This window comes from Mus musculus, chromosome 6 (assembly GCF_000001635.26).
Source record: "Mus musculus strain C57BL/6J chromosome 6, GRCm38.p6 C57BL/6J".
In the NCBI taxonomy this organism is placed as follows: domain Eukaryota; kingdom Metazoa; phylum Chordata; class Mammalia; order Rodentia; family Muridae; genus Mus; species Mus musculus.
Genome location: NC_000072.6, coordinates 122787290 through 122803595, shown reverse-complemented (window position 1 = coordinate 122803595; position 16306 = coordinate 122787290). Strand labels below are relative to the sequence as shown.

Here is a 16306-nt window from a genome sequence, read left to right as displayed (position 1 = left end):
CAGCACTTAAGACTGAGACAGGAGGATTGCTACTAGTTCAAGGCTAGTCTGTGGCACAGAGTAAGACCCTGTCCAAAGAAAAAGCCAAAACCAGAGCTGGAGACATGGCTCAGCTGTTCAAAGCACTTGGTGCTCTTCCAGGACAAGAGGGAGGGAAGGAGGGAAGCAGGAAGAGACGGAGAGGGAGAGAAGGAGGGAAAGGAAGGGAGAGAGGGAGGGAGAGAGGGGGGAGGGGGAGAGAGAGAGAAATCTTTTTTTTTTTAATAAAATGGCAAAACCAAAGCCAAGTGTGGTGGGCCATACTTGTTACCTGGTATTCAGGATTGCTGCAGCTCTAAAAGGAAAGGTTTCTCCTATAAGTGTTACAGCTCTGCTCCAAGGCTTCTCCTACAGAAGTTACTACCGTTCTGCTCCTGTGCTGGGGGAAGGTCTCCCAAAAAAAGTGTTACATCTCTGCTCTAGCTGAGGAAGTTTTCCCCAGCAAAAACTGTTATACTCTGCTCTGAAAGGTATCCTGGCGATTGGGAGCCAAGGACTACCACAAGGTTACACTGCACAACAAACTTCACATAAGAGATATATTGGAAGCCCGGCAGTGGTGGCGCATACCTTTAATCCTGGCACTTGGGAGGCAGAGGCAAGTGGATTTCTGAGTTTGAGGCCAGTCTGGTCTACAGAGTGAGTTCCAGGACAGCCAGGGCTACACAGAGAAACCCTGTCTCGAAACCTCCCTGTCCACCCCCACCCCACCCCCCACCCCAAAAAAGAGATTTATTGGGAGGGGATAATCTCGGAGGGAGGCTGCCTCTGCTCAGGAGTGAAGTTACAGGGAAGTGAGCAGAAAACAAGGTTTATATAGGGATTATGGGGGAGGGTGGGGCTTTCTAGGGTGGAGACTGGTGGGATTTCAATTCCTGATCTTGGACTTGGTAAGGTTTCCTGTTCAGAGATTGGTGGACTTCTTTTTCTTGGCCCTGATTTGGGCTCTTTTACCCTACAGGATGATCAGGAATTTAAGGACAGACTCAACTACACAGCGAGTTTGGGGCCACCCTGAGCTATATAAAGACCTTATCTTTAAAAAAAAATCCAGAATAATGTATGACTGTCCTATTCTCTGATGCTTGCTTGGCATTCCTTTCTTTCCCCTCCCTTCTCCCTTGTCTCAGCCTTCCGGTGTGTGCCTACTGGCATAAGGAGCTTTAATTTGAAGTTCCCTAGCGATTTACTCACGTGCACACCTTTGCACACGCGTGTTCGTTCACTGCAAATACCCTTTTTGAGAGGTGCAGTTCTTGATCTTTATGAAAACCCTGCCAGCCCCAGCTCCTCCACACTCCTCAAAAGTCACGTTATCTTGCTGACTTGAGCCAGCAGTTACTGCAAGCCTGGCCTTCCGCCTCCCAAACCTAGCCGTGTTGTCTGCTTGACAAGACACCAGCGGGGTAGCAGACCTTTATGATACCAAAGCGCCAAACCCGCACCGGAGTCCTTTTGAAGACGAAGGGGAACACATGGGCTGTGAAGGGGCTCACCAGCTCCTTCCACGGAACCCGCTCTGCGCCCTCCTGGGGGAGTAGAGGCGCGAGGGGGTTCCGTATCTCTTAAAGCAGCAATGTCAACTCCCTCTTAAGGGAGGCACGGAGGATGGCGGGGCCCAGGACGTGAAGCCTCAGGGCGCTGACACGTTCGGGGACCCCAGACTACGCCTGATCGGTTGGTGGCCAGGTGAGGAGCAGGACGCAGGCGACAGGCCGCCCTGGAAGGGACCCTTGCTTTCGCCGTAAGTGGAGCGTGCAGGGTGGACGGAGCGAGCAAGCGAGCGCCGGGCACGTTTTCCTCCGTCAACGGACCCTTCCGAACGGAAAGCGGGCTGGCGACGGCGCGGGGCTAACGGCTGCGACGGTGGCGGTGGCGGCGGTGCTGTCACTCCGGCGCGGCGCCCGGAGCAGAGCCGGGCTGCGAAGCGGGCGGTTGGGCGGAGCTCGGCACCGGGCAGCTGCGGGGATGGTGGGTGAGAGGCGGGAAGCCGAGGTGGGTGGAGGGTGGTTCGGAATCGCCCCTGTTGGTGTTCACTGAGCATCCTAACAGGAACCCAGGGCCCTCGGCCAAGCACATGGCCAAAAGACCCGCCCTCCCGGACCTCACATCCTAGACAAATGAGTAGATGGTAGCCGGGGAAGTCTTTGTAAGTGAGGACGGAAACTATCGACTCGGTCAAGCCAGGAAGGAGCTACACCACTGAGCTACATCCCCTCCCTTGTTACTTTTTGAGACAGGGGCTCTCTCCGGCCTTGAACTACCCCGGGTAACTCCGACTGGACTGGAACTGTAGATCCTCTTACATAAGCCTCCAGAGCACCTAAAATTACAGGCCTGTACATCTTCTCAAGGGAAATGTAACGGGTGAAGGAATCAGGACAGAACTGTGTGTTCTGCCAAGTGCGGGGTAGAGAAAGTGGTTTGTCTGAGAGGAACTACTGAGAGTGAACCCAGAGTGAATCCAAACAGAGGGAACTGGTCCGCGGAGAGGAAGGAATTGTGTTAGCCATGAAAGATGTCTGCTAGGGTCTTAAGCCAGAGGGATATTTTTTTTCTTAGCAAATTTGTGGGTAATTCAGTAAGTGACTTACTCCCTAAGTGTTTGAGAAAGGATGAAAGGCTACTGGGCAAAATGGTCTTAGTTTCTCCCGGTTTAATACATAAGCATAAAGAGCTATTCTGTGAGTTAATCACTTTAGTTTTTTTTTTTTTTTTTTTTTTTTTTTCACGACTACTGGGGACTGACCACATGCTAGGTTAGTGTTCCCCTGCTCAGCTATATTACCCACCCCCACCCGTGTGTGTGTGTGTGTGTGTGTGTGTGTGTGTGTGTGTGTGTGTGTGTGTGTGGTCTCCCTGTAATTTGTAGGATTTGTTGGGTTCCAGAGATCGAATTCAGGTTGTTAGGCTTAGCAGCAAGCAACCTCACCCGCTGAACTATCTTGCCAGTGCCAGAACCTCACTTTTTTTTTTAAAAAAAGATTTATTGTATGTAAGTACACTGTAGCTGTCTTCAGACACCAGAAGAAGGAATCAGGTTTTGTTATAGATGGTTGTGAGCCACCATGTGGTTGCTGGGATTTGAACACAGGACCTCCGGAAGAGCAGTCAGTGCTCTTAACCACTGAGCCATCTCTCCAGCCCCAGAACCTCACTTTTAAAGAAAAACATATTTATTTGAAGTGGAAGGGCCCCGTGGAGCTGTTCTGTGTTTATTTTGTTTTTCCAAAATAAGAGTGACACAGAAGGTAAGAGGGAGTTCTCAGGAGAAAGAGATGAGGAAGGGATCAAAAGACTAGAAAAGGCAAAGAGATCTTTGTCACAGACTGGCAGCCTATGCCCTCAGTCCCAGGACCTGGGAAGCTGAAGCCAGACAGGTTGTTTAACTAGCCATGCACACTGGTTCAGCAAAGGAAGGAAGAAGAAGAAGTATGAGAGGGTAAGATGGTGTGGCCAAAGTCTCCAACCAAGATAGTATATATTTTTAAAGATTTATTTATTATTTATTTTTTTAATTTTTAAAAAAGATTTATTTATTATATGTAAGTACACTGTAGCTGTCTTCAGACACTCCAGAAGAGGGCATCAGATCTCATTACAGATGGTTGTGAGCCACCATGTGGTTGCTGAAATTTGAACTCAGGACCTTCAAAAGAGTAGTCAGTGTTCTTACCCGCTGAGCCATCTCTCCAGCCTACTCTTTCTTTCTTTCTTTCTTTCTTTCTTTCTTTCTTTCTTTCTTTCTTTCTTTCTTTCTTTCATGCATAGAAGTGCACCACTATTACTCTCTTCAGATGCACCAGAGAGCATTACGGATGGTTGTGAGCCACCATGTGGTTGCTGGGACTTGAACTCAGGACCTCTGGAGGAGCAGTTGGTGCCCTTAACCACTGAGCCATCTCTCCAGCCCCCCAAGCTAGTATTTTTACTTACTTCATCTCAGCTAGCCTTCAAGGCAACCTGTCCATGTCAGGAGAAGGAGGGTAGAGAAAGCAGACATGGTGATGTTGACAGCCCCCTAAGCAGAACCATGATGTCTGACTGTTGCTACTCACTGAAATGGTCTGAACGAGGGTGAGAGTGAAAAGAGGCAGATGCTTTCCAATGTCCTGTTTTGTCATTTTAGATACAGAGTCTCACTGTGTAGTCCTGGCTGTCCTGAAATTCTCTATGTAGACCTGGCTGACCTCGAACTCACCCTTCTCAGTGGCAGGATTAAAGGAGTGTGACACTGGCTATTTCAGATACTTTAAACCTGTTGTTGTTCATAGTTAAATTTATTTGCAATCGTTGAAAACTAGAAGCAACACAAATGTTCATCAACAAAAAGTGAATGGAGGGGGCTGGAAAGATGGCTCAGCGGTTAAGAGCACTGACTTGTTCTTCCAGAGGTCCTGAGTTCAAATCCCAACAACCACATGGTGGCTCACAACCATCCTTAACGATATCTGACTCCCTCTTCTAGAATGTCTGAAGACAGCTACAGTGTACTTACATATAATAAATAAATCTTTTAAAAAAAGTGAATGGATAAATAACATATTACAGCCATGTGGTAGAATACTATAGGATTATTCTATACTGTAGAGGCATCTATACAAGAAAAGAGGCTATTGAAGCAGAGCTGGGTTTGTTTGATTTTTAAAAGATTTCAATATAACTTTTAAGCAGTAGGGTTAAGAGAAAAAAAGATGCACTTAAGAGTGAGTATGGGCTTCTCAAGGGAGAGATGCCAATCACAGACTATTGGTCGTATCAAAGCATAGCCAAATCTCTAAGTATTCTGAGGTCTTCAGTTGTAACTCTTCAAATACTGTAATTCTTACATGATGAATAAGCTGTATTAAATTACAGAATTTGTGATGGTAGAGAGACGGCTCAGTGGTTGGAGCACTGGCTGCTCTTGCAGAGGACCTAAGTTCAGTTCCCAGCACCCCATGGTGGCTCACAACCATCCATGGTAATTCCGGTTCTGGATCTGACACCTTTGCACTTTCTTGTGACCTCCCTGGGCACTGAGCATCTATACCGTAAACATGCATACATAAAGGCAAGACTCTAATCTACATAAAAAGTAACATAAACCATAAAAAAAAGAAGAAAATGGCAGAATTGGTGCCAGCAAGGTCACCTAGCTCACTTCCTGTCCATTTTGCAGATGGAGAAACTGCCAGTTGGTGACATGTAATGGCTCAAAATCTAGAGGTTTTTTTTGTTTTGTTTTTTTTGTTTGTTTGTTTTTTTTAGCATATTTAACCATCTTTTTCTTTCCTTCATCCAGTACCCTTCACTTGTTAGCCCCTCCACAATCTCTGGCGATTGAACAAGGTTCCCAGAAATTTTTTTTTTTTTTAAGATTTATTTATTTTATGTATGAGTACACTGTAGCTGTCTTCAGACACACCAGAAGAGGGCGCCAGATCCCATTACAGATGGTTGTGAGCCACCATGTAGTTGCTGGGAATTGAACCTCTGGAAGAACAGGCAGTGTTCTTACCCACAGAGCCATCTCTCCAGCCCAAGTTATTCTAATGTATCATTAGAATGTATGAAAACTCACCTCCGGTGTCACAGTGCCCATTTGTCTAGGAGATAACTCACGAGCTCTTCTTTCAGGAAACTTAATTAGATAGAATGAATAACTAAATAACTAATGACCAATTGCAATTTACAGGAAGCTGTGCCTTGAAGAGAAATTTGAAGAAGGATCAAGTCTTGCTACAATAGAGAGATGGAGAGCAGCAAACATAATGTGAGTATTAAGATTAATGTCAGACTGGTATCAAATTGTTGTGCTACTGTTGATAATCTCCATATTTACCACCTTCGTGAACGCCTTTTGTCTTGATAATTAAAAACATATAAATGATGACAGGAGAGCCCATCACTGCTTCAGTCAACAGGCTTAACATGTTCCCACATTTTTTTTGAGATTTTGGGGGTCAAGGTCTCTCTATGTAGCCATGGCTAGCCTAGAACTTCCCTATATAGACCAGGCTGGCCTCCAACCCACAACTGCCTCTGCCTCTCAGATGCTGGGATTAACGGTGTATGCCAGCATCTCCAGCCTTTCTTCCTTCCTTCCTTCCTTTCTTTCTTTCTTTCTTTCTTTCTTTCTTTCTTTCTGTCTGTCTGTCTGTCTGTCTATCTAAGGCAGAGTCTTGGGTGTCCAAGATACGCCCCAAAGTTTCTATGCAGTCAAGATTGACCTTGAACTTTTTCTGGTCCTCCAGCCTCCACATCCAGGCCTAGGCCACTAGGCCTGCTTATAGGAAGGAGTGCTAGCAGCTGAACACAGGGCTTCTTAATACTGGGCAATCACCCCACCATTACATTTGCCATTCACAGTGTTTTTACTTTTAAAAATTACATTATTGTGTGTGTTCGTGTGTGTACACACCCATGTTTGGGTACCAAGGTGCCTGGGCAGAGGCTGGAGGAGGAGTCATCTGGTGTAGTGGCAGGTCCCTCTACCTTCTGAGCCACTTTGCTGGCCCACTTCGTAGTTTCAGTGTGCGTTATTCAAAGTAACAAGAATGATAAAATACTCGAGCTCAGCACTGTAACAGCATCTGTAACTCTTGTTAAGGGTTGCACACTGTGTTTATGAGGAAATCTTGAACAGAACCATGGTGCCATAGATATGAAAAGCAGTGGAGAATCTATGAATTATGAATGCGTACAACCACCACCATTCTTTCAGGAGCCTCTCTGGTGTGCAACTTAGGCATGTTACTTGCAAAGCACCGTGATAAAATGTCCACGGAAGGTAATACGTGAGGCTCAGCCTTTTGGAATGGGTTAGGGGAGGGCAGACACCCTCTGATGGTTGGTGCATGTTACCTAAAGGCAGGGAACACATGGTTATTTCTGGGAAGGACTTTGCATAAAGCTGTTCTCTGGGAATTTGCTGGTATGTTTGTTTGTTTGTTTGTTTGTAGACAGGGTTTTCTCCTTAGCCCTGGCTGTCCTGGAGTTCACTCTGTAAACCAGGCTGGCCTCAAACTCGCAGAGATCCCCATGCCTCTGCCTCCTGAGTGCTGGCATTGAAGCCTTGTGGCACTCTACTGAGCATTTTTTTCCCCTTGTATCTTGTTTTGACTTTAATGGTTGGCCTTAGAGAAACATTGTCTCCTTTGGCGTGCTTTTCAAACTGAGAAAATCAGTCAGCCATTCTTTTTGTATCATTGCTAGCATATACTATTTGTAATATATGTATTTCCATAGGTGTATGTACTGTTCTTAAATCATTTGGTAATATTCCCTCCTCCCCTTATCCTTTGTCTTTCTCTGTCCCTCCAAGTCTCCCTTTTATTTTTATATCATTTTTTATATCATATTTTGGTTCTTCACACATTTGCATGTTGTCCTTGCATAGGGGCCAATCTCAGTCACATAAGTACATAAACTACAGAAGTGAGATAAGTGATCTTTTTTTTCCTACTATGCCTCTATTAAATATATTGTATGACTTTTCTTAGGTAGACATGGACACCTATTTATTCACCCCAGGTAGGGTACTGATGACAGACCAAAGAATTGATTCAATCTGATCCAACTGTAACTTAACCAGAATATGGATAGGGAATGACTTATCTGCCTACGGGTGACTCAAAGGCAGCAGCTTCGTCATCAAAAGAAGCTCATAGGGGTGGGTGAGATTCATCGTTGGAGTTCCCTCCACAACTTGCAGGCAGGTCCCTCACTCAGCTCACCACCCTCTACCCTCACCCCAACCCCTGCCAGCAGTTGCTTAACCTACCTCAGGGAGCTTCCTTGGCCTCCTCTTGGCAAGCTTGCAGCCCCCTCTCTCCTTCCAGAAAGGAATGCCTCAAGCTGGAAGAAACAGCTGCGCTGCACAGAGCCAGGGGAATTTACCCTACAGCGAGTGCTCCTGGATGATCAGACAGGGCTCACTTACAGGATTTGAGAGGCAGAAACTAAATCTAGTCACAGAAACTGAGAAGCCAAGGGCTGGAGGAAAAATCAGTGCCTGGAATTTATGATACAAACAGTACATCAATTCCCCTGGCGAGAGAAACCGGGTTTGTCTGTGCCAGTGAGATCCAGAAGAGCTGGCAGGGCACAGGGTGATGATTAAGTCTGGGTTCTACAGCAAGTTGGCATTGGTGCCAGGGGGAGGAGTGCTTTGTTTACTGGTCAGGCAGTGCCACAGAAAAGAGTGGGTGTTCAATGACCACTAGCTGTACTAGGGCAGACAGGCCAGGAAGGCAGTGCCATGAACTTTCCGAATGAGTTCCCTTTTTAACGTGTTTGTTTTCTTCACCAACCAAAAGCATGGCTGCTCTGGACCCTGCCCACCCCAACTCCCCACCCAGCTCTCCCTACTGCAGATCATGGGCATGGCTCAACCTCACCCTGTTTATTGAATAGCTGAGCCTTACTATTTGAGACAAGGGGTTACTCTGTTTTCCATTTCAAAAATTGTAGGTTACCATGGGTAACAAGCAAGTCCAAGGCTAGCTTATGCTACCTGGTCTCAGAAAGATAAAGAAAGCATATGCTACGCTTTCTTATTTGTAGGCTTCTTGACTATACCACCCTTATTATATAAGGGTATCATACATCATTTATGTTTGTTTATGACAGGATATTATATAGCTCAGGTTGGCCTCAAATTTCTATCTTCCTGCCTCAGTCCACAATGTTGAGATGACTAGTATGTGCCACCGTGTCCTCCCAATTCTTGGGGGGGTTTTGTTTTTGTTTTTCAGCCTCTTCTTTTTTTAAGATTGATTGATTGATTTCATGTATGTGAGTACACTGTCACTGTCTTCAGACACACCAGAGGAGGACACCAGCTCCCCAATACAGATGTTTGTGTCTTCAGACACACCAGAAGAGGACACCTGCTCCCCATTACAGATGTTTGTGAGCCACCATGTGGTTGCTGGAAATTGAACTCAGGACCTCTGGAAGAGCGGTCAGTGCTCTTAACAGCTGAGCCATCTCTCCAGCCCCTAATTCTTGTTTTATTCTAAAGGAAGTACATATCTATTAAGTTTATAGCAATATAGATGTAAACAAAAAAAGTCCTCTAAAATTTGGTAAAAATTAAGTTTTATTGGTGATATTGCTAGTAATTAAAAACAGGTTTAGTAACAGGCATCTTTATCAGATGAGCTGTAGTGAGTATTTAGGAATTTTGGTGTCTTTGAAAAACACAGAAATAGGGGCTGGAGAGATGGTGCAGAGGTTAAGAGTACGACTCTTCCAGAGGTCCTGAGTTCAATTCCCAGCGAACACATGGTGGCTCACAACCATCTGTAATGAGATCTAGTGCCCTCTTCTGGTACACCAGTATACATGCAGGGAGAACACTGTATTTGTAAATAAATACATTTTTTTTAAAAAAGAAAAGAAGGGAGGGATGGAGGGAGGGAGGGAGGAGGAAGGAAGGAAGGAAGGAAGGAAGGAAGGAAGGAAGGAAGGAAGGAAGGAAGGAAGGGAGAGAAATATTATGAGTATGTATTCACTTTGATCCCAGGTATGGGACATGGGGCTGCTTCAGGTTGTTCACAGCGGCTGAATGTGATTTGCCCAGTCCTCTAGCAGGGGTGTGATTTTGCCAGAGGCAAACACTTTCTTCAGTTATGTGACATTTGGAATTCTCGGGACTTTTCAGAAGGTATATAGATGCTAGGACCCAAAGACAGTGGGGAGTTGGTTGTTGAGTTGGTAGTTAGGGTGGGTTATTGATTGGTGGTTAGTTGCTGTTTGTTGTTGTTGATTGAGGTTTATTACATAGTGGTGCACAAAGAGGAAACAATAAAAAAATTAGATATCCTGACAGTGAAGATCAAACTTGCCCCAAGAAACTCAACAGTCCTAATCAGCAGGAAATAATCTAATAATAAAGTCACCCCCTTTCCTTTCTCTCCTTTTTTTTTTTCTCTTCTATCTAAAGTTAGGGGTTGAAAGGGTGGAGAAGGGTGAAAGAAAGAAGAACCCACAGAGTAGCTAATGCTGGTGACACGGTTATCTCACTTGCCCTGGTTTTACTTTTGACAAGACCATTTTAACAATGCCCAATACTAGTTGAAATCATGTCCAATATCATCCTAGCATAAAGGGCAAAAACTCAAGAGTTCAAGATGAATCAAGAGAAAAGGGAGGGACTATGTCCCGGCGGGAGCGGGCAGAGTCGGTGAATGTATGTCCGTTGCTCCGGATATGGCTTCGGCGGGGGGGGGGGGGGGGGGGGGGGCGGCACCGCTAGTGGCAAGTCAACAGTGTGTGAGAAGATCATGGAGCTGCTGGGACAGAACGAAGTGGACCGCCGGCAGCGCAAGTTGGTCATCCTGAGCCAGGATTGCTTCTACAAGGTTCTGACGGCCGAGCAGAAGGCCAAGGCTTTGAAGGGACAGTACAATTTTGACCACCCAGATGCTTTTGATAATGATCTGATGCACAAGACCCTGAAAAACATTGTTGAAGGCAAAACTGTCGAGGTCCCTACCTATGATTTTGTGACCCACTCAAGGTTACCAGAGACCACTGTGGTCTACCCAGCTGATGTGGTTCTGTTCGAGGGCATCTTGGTATTCTACACCCGGGAGATCCGGGACATGTTCCACCTGCGCCTCTTTGTGGACACAGACTCTGATGTTAGGCTGTCTCGAAGAGTTCTCCGGGATGTGCAACGAGGAAGGGACCTGGAACAGATCCTGACTCAGTATACCGCCTTTGTGAAACCAGCCTTTGAGGAGTTCTGCCTGCCGACTAAGAAGTACGCTGACGTGATCATCCCTCGAGGAGTTGATAATATGGTGGCCATCAACCTGATCGTGCAACACATCCAGGACATCCTCAACGGGGACCTGTGCAAGCAGCACCGAGGCGGGCCCAACGGGCGCAACCACAAGAGGACCTTCCCCGAGCCAGGAGATCACCCTGGGGTGTTGGCCACTGGCAAGCGCTCACACCTGGAGTCTAGCAGCAGACCCCATTGAGGACCAGCATATGTAGGTTCCCCACAGACCCAGGATTAAGGGCCTGGGGATGACCACTGGCTCCTAAAAGCACAGTCAGGGATCCCTCTCAGTGAGTGGGACCTAGGGTGGCATCAGGACCAAAGCCTTCCTTGCACGGAGAGCAGACTCATGCTGACAGAGCATTCTGGGGTCCTCCCATTCCTCTCATTGGAAGAGGCCACAGGTCTCTGGGTCACTGTCCCAAACAGCATAGTAAGCCCATGGTACCAGCTTCCCCAGGGGATGCGGGACACAAATCATGGTGCAACAGGAAACAGCCCGGGCACTGGCTGGTCTGGTGTTGACAGTGAGCCCAAGGGAAGTGCTTCCCCGTATGGTGTGGCTTGTGTCCATGTTGCAGAAGTAAAGTTTGCAGAGATGTTAGATCCCTTGTTTGTTTTGTGGCAGGCTGTTTGTGAGCTCTGAACCTAGTTTTACAACCTACTACTGGGCTATGGTCCAGTTTAAGGAGCCTGAGGCAGGGACCCTAAGGACTACCCACATGACTCTATCTGGGGGCCTGGATCTTGGGTAGATGGGAGTGGGCCATCAGGTCTCTTGTGGCTGAAACATTGTCTCCCAATTCTGCAGGCAGCCTTGAACCAGGGGGCTGCCTGTGTACAAGTCACTTGGGTACAGTTCATGGCTAGCATGCCAGGCAGGCTCTCTCCAGCCAGGGAGCACTTCAGTGCAGAGGCAGGTGACCATGGCTGCCTAAAGCCAGCTAGTCTCCTGCACACCCAGCTCAAGCTCCTGGCTTCACAAACGCTCCCTTCTGTGTTGTCAAGTTTGTCGTCCCTCCCCATGGGACGGCTGTTTTTGGAAGTGCCCTTTGCTGTCGCCACAAGCCATGGCACGGGACGTCTCGTTTTATGTTCAATACAACTGTGGATCACAGCAGCTGAACTGTGATGAGCTCGGGGCTGCCTTCTGCTAGTGCTGGGCTGGTTTTGTTGAACTGAAACACCCCTCTTTGGAGGGAGAATCAATAAATAACATAAAACATTAAAAAAAAGAGAGAGAAAAGGGAGGGAAAAAACCTGAAATCCACCAATTGGATTTTGGTTCATAAAGAAATTTTTTAAAGATTTTATTTATTTATTATATGTAAGTACACTGTAGCAGTCTTCAGATCTCATTACAGGTGGTTGTGAGCCACCATGTGGTTGCTGGAATTTGAACTCAGGACCTCCAGAAGAGCAGTCAGTGTTCTTAACTGCTGAGCCCTCTCACCAGTTCCCTCTATCTTAAAGATTTTACTTATTTATTATATGTAATCATAAAGAAATATTAATTTAGAAAAATTAAAAATAAAAAGGTTCAAAAATTCTTGCTCTCAATCCTCTATAATTCCTTATAATTTATATATATATAACTTATATGTCGGTCAACAGCATGAAGGTAGAGTCACTCAGAAACGTCGCTTGCATAAATCATGTATGCATAAATCAGACCCACTATTTGGTTTTGGGTTAATATTCACTCATATTTTGTGAATTTAATTGTGTGCATAGGCGCCTGTGCCATGGCACATTAGTGGAGGCCTGAGGACAGCTATGGAAATCTGTTCTCTCCTACCCCGGGCTCCCAGGGATGGAGCTCAGCTGGCACGCAGCACAGCAAGCAAGTGCTTTAACCCAGGGAGCCATCTCATGGGCCTGCTCTTCCCAGTGAGCCATCTCATGGGCCTGCTCTTCCCAGTGAGCCATCTCATGGGCCTGCTCTTCCCAGTGAGCCATCTCATGGGCCTGCTCTTCCCAGTGAGCCATCTCATGGGCCTGCTCTTCCCAGTGAGCCATCTCATGGGCCTGCTCTTCCCAGTGAGCCATCTCATGGGCCTGCTCTTCCCAGTGAGCCATCTCATGGGCCTGCTCTTCCCAGGGAGCCATCTCATGGGCCTGCTCTTCCCAGGGAGCCATCTCATGGGCCTGCTCTTCCCAGTGAGCCATCTCATGGGCCTGCTCTTCCCAGTGAGCCATCTCATGGGCCTGCTCTTCCCAGTGACCCATCTCATGGGCCTGCTCTTCCCAGTGAGCCATCTCATGGGCCTGCTCTTCCCAGTGAGCCATCTCATGGGCCTGCTCTTCCCAGTGAGCCATCTCATGGGCCTGCTCTTCCCAGGGAGCCATCTCATGGGCCTGCTCTTCCCAGTGAGCCATCTCATGGGCCTGCTCTTCCCTTATTGCTTTATTTTGTTTGAAGGTAAGGTTTCATGCATCTCATACTGTCCTCAAACTCTACAAATAGCTGAGATGACTTTGAACTTCTGATCCTTCTGCCTCTACCTCTCCCCAGTGCTGGAATCACATCTGTAATTGTATGGCGTGTTAGCTGCATCTCAGTGGAGCCATGTTTTATCTAAGATTCATTTTATGTAGGTGTATGTGTACATATCCATATATGTCGTGTGTATACAGGTCCCCTCAGAGTCCAGAAGAGATCACTGGATGCCCTGGAGAATCCATTTCTGCCCACATTCTTCCTGAAGAGGTTTTTTTTTTTTTCCCCAACCGGACACAGTATCAGAATGAGCAAACTCCGTCCCCTTCTTTCATCCCATTTTCTATATTGTTATTTTGACTTCATTTCCTTCTTAGGCGTTCTCATGTCCTGCACATGTGAGGCCCTGTGTCAGACCCAAAGTCTAAGGAGGACTAGGATTGGCTCAGTAGTAAATGCTTGCTTGGCATATGTGAGGCCCTGGGCTAAAGAAACAGACACCAAGCAAGGAGGTGACTGTGCTGAGCCGAGGAGGAGAGCTATGGGAAATGGAAGGACCCTGAGCCAGATGACAGAGGGCCTGCAGCCCACCAAGATGATAACATAGCTAACTAAAGTTTCGATCTAATATGATAGTCCATGGAGGAGTGTTGACAATGGGAAAAATGAGGTCACATGCATGTTTCTAAGGGGTCACTCTGGCTGTTGTCTAGAGATTAGATCATGTGAAGGCAAACAAGGAGACAGAGAAGAGTTCTATTCTAGGAACCACGGGTTATCGTGAAAGTGACTTGTGCCAGAGTGACTGGACTATCGGAAGTGGTAAGATCCCACAGGAATGGGCGTGGTGGTACACGCCTTTAATCCTGGGAGGCAGAGGCAGGTGGATTTCTGAGTTCAAGGCCAGCCTGGTCTACAAAGTGAGTTCCAGGACAGCCTGGGCTATACAGAGAAACCCTGTCTCGAAAAACAAAAAACAAAAACAAACAAACAAACAAACAAACGCTACACATTTCTAGTTCTGGGGCTGGCGAGATGGCTCAGTGGTTAAGAGCGCCGACTGCTCTTCCGAAGGTCCCGAGTTCAAATCCCAGCAACCACATGGTGGCTCGCAACCATCCGTAACGAAATCTGATGCCCTCTTCTGGAGTATCTGAGGGCAGCTACCGTGTACTTACATTAAATAAATAAATAAATGTTTTTTTAAAAAAAAAGAGGCTAATGAACTGTCCAGAGGTGCAAAGGTTATCCAGAAGATAGACTGATTCCTCTATTGGGGGCAACCATCCCTAGTGGGAAAATTGGAGAAAGGACCAGATAGAGTACAACAGGGCAGGGTCCCAGAGCACTTTCCCATCTGACTCCTGATAGACACCCAGGCCAACAACCCAAGTGTAAGGCCCAAATCTGAGATCCCTATTGGGAACTCCAGGGAGCTGGGACAGAAGAGAAAGGTTTGAGTACTGAGTTTTGAGGACTGCTAGTATTTAGCAATGCTGAGAAACCACAGTAAGACGGTGTAGAAACCTAGGGTGATGGCTCTAAAGCCAAGTGAACCCGGACGCAACGCCTGCGATCTCAGTACACAGGAGGCAGAGGCAGAAGGATCACCATGCATTTGAAGCCAGCCTGGGGTGCAGAGTAAGTTCCAGGTTATCTTGGGCTACTATGACACCTTGTCCCCACACCCCAAAATAAAATCCAAGCAGAGAAATTAAAAGGCCTTCCTGGCTTCCTGGTAGGTTAAATGTGTGTGTGGAGCTAAGGAAGGCTGGGAAGATGTAGCTTAAAAACTAATCAGAGCTGAGCGTGGTGGCACTTGCCTTCCTTCATCCCAGCACTCAGGAGGCAGAGATGTGCAGATTTCTTTGAGTTCAAGGACAGCCTGGTCTACAGAGCGATTTCCAGGACAGCCAAGGAAGGCTACACAGAGAAACCCTGTCTCAAACAAACAACAATAAACAAACAAATCAGAGAGCGGGACGTGTAACCCAGGTGATAGTCCTATCTTTTATTTCCAGCACCACAGAAACCAACGGTGGTAGTGAGTGGCCAAACCTACTCCATCTTGGAACGAGCCTCCATTGTAATACAGGGGAAAAAAGCCTGAGATCTTGGCCCTTAGCTGCACCCACGTACCAGGAAGGACCCCGAAGCTTGTCCTTGGCCGGAGTTACTCCCTAGCTACTTCCTAGCAGCAATTAATCAAAAATTAGTCTGATTGTTTCAGATGTGCTTACAGACAGGTTTGTGATTGTATACGGTCTTGCTTCAGAGCACCCACCTGTCGGTTTACAATAGTTGTGCAGTTAGATGATTGCCAAGCTAGGCCCTCATTTACTTCCATCTTCTGTAAAATCTTGTCTCGGTGAGAGTTTGGAGCTGCCTCACCAAAAACCATCCTGTGGGCCAGTGGTGAGTAAGTCCAAACTTGAGTTGGTAATATAGAGACCTTAATGTGATTATATCGGAAATAGCACCTTGGTGGTCTTTTGGGGTTCACAAATGCTTTGTGGCGCAACAGTAGCACACCAGTAATCCCAGCACTTGGAAAGGTGGAGGCAGAAAGATCCGAAGTTCAAGGTCATCCTTAGCTATACAGCAAATATGAGGCTAGCCTGGGCTACTTCAGACCCTGTCACAAAACAAAGCAAAACACAGCTAAGCAGAGAAATGTGTTGTGAGTGGCCATGATTGGGTCTGTTAACCATGATTGGGTCTGTTAAGGTGGAGTGTGTTGGTGACCCTGTCAAGATGGAGTGTGTCGGTGACCGTGACAGAGGCTGACTGAGGGAAATGGAGCCGTTCTTCAAAGCCTTGGTGGTGGAGCAATTGTCCAGCTCCTGGAAAGCTTAAGCTCCATTCCTGGCACTGAAAACTAATTAGACAAATAAAAAGGAACAGAGAGAGGGTCAGAGGAGAAGGAGAATTCTTGCTTTGATCCTCAGGAAGGAACTGTGTATTTTAGGGATTTTTTGTTGTTGTTTTTGTTTTTGGGGGGGGTTTGTTGTTGTTGTTTTCAAGACAGAGTTTCTCTGTGTAGCCCTGGC

General features: G+C 46.8%; 1 protein-coding gene and 1 pseudogene across 4 annotated transcripts in view; both read left to right on the top strand.

Annotated features, from left to right (window-relative positions):
* Positions 1 to 1232: 1232 nt before the first annotated feature.
* The window catches only part of Slc2a3 (solute carrier family 2 (facilitated glucose transporter), member 3), a 74555-nt gene continuing 59481 nt past the window's right edge, over positions 1233 to 16306 (top strand). The window contains exons 1-2 of one of the 4 annotated variants that reach the window (XM_006505822.4): positions 1233 to 2010; positions 5717 to 5794. In XM_006505822.4, the coding sequence (XP_006505885.1) occupies positions 5774 to 5794 (21 nt within the window). In that variant the 5' untranslated portion in view covers positions 1233 to 2010; positions 5717 to 5773. Of the gene's footprint in view, positions 2015 to 5716; positions 5795 to 16306 lie in introns of all 4 variants that reach the window. The other 3 variants (XM_011241268.3, XM_006505823.4, XM_030255284.1) reach the window with 3 other exon arrangements.
* On the top strand, positions 10181 to 12051 carry Gm4482 (predicted gene 4482; annotated as a pseudogene).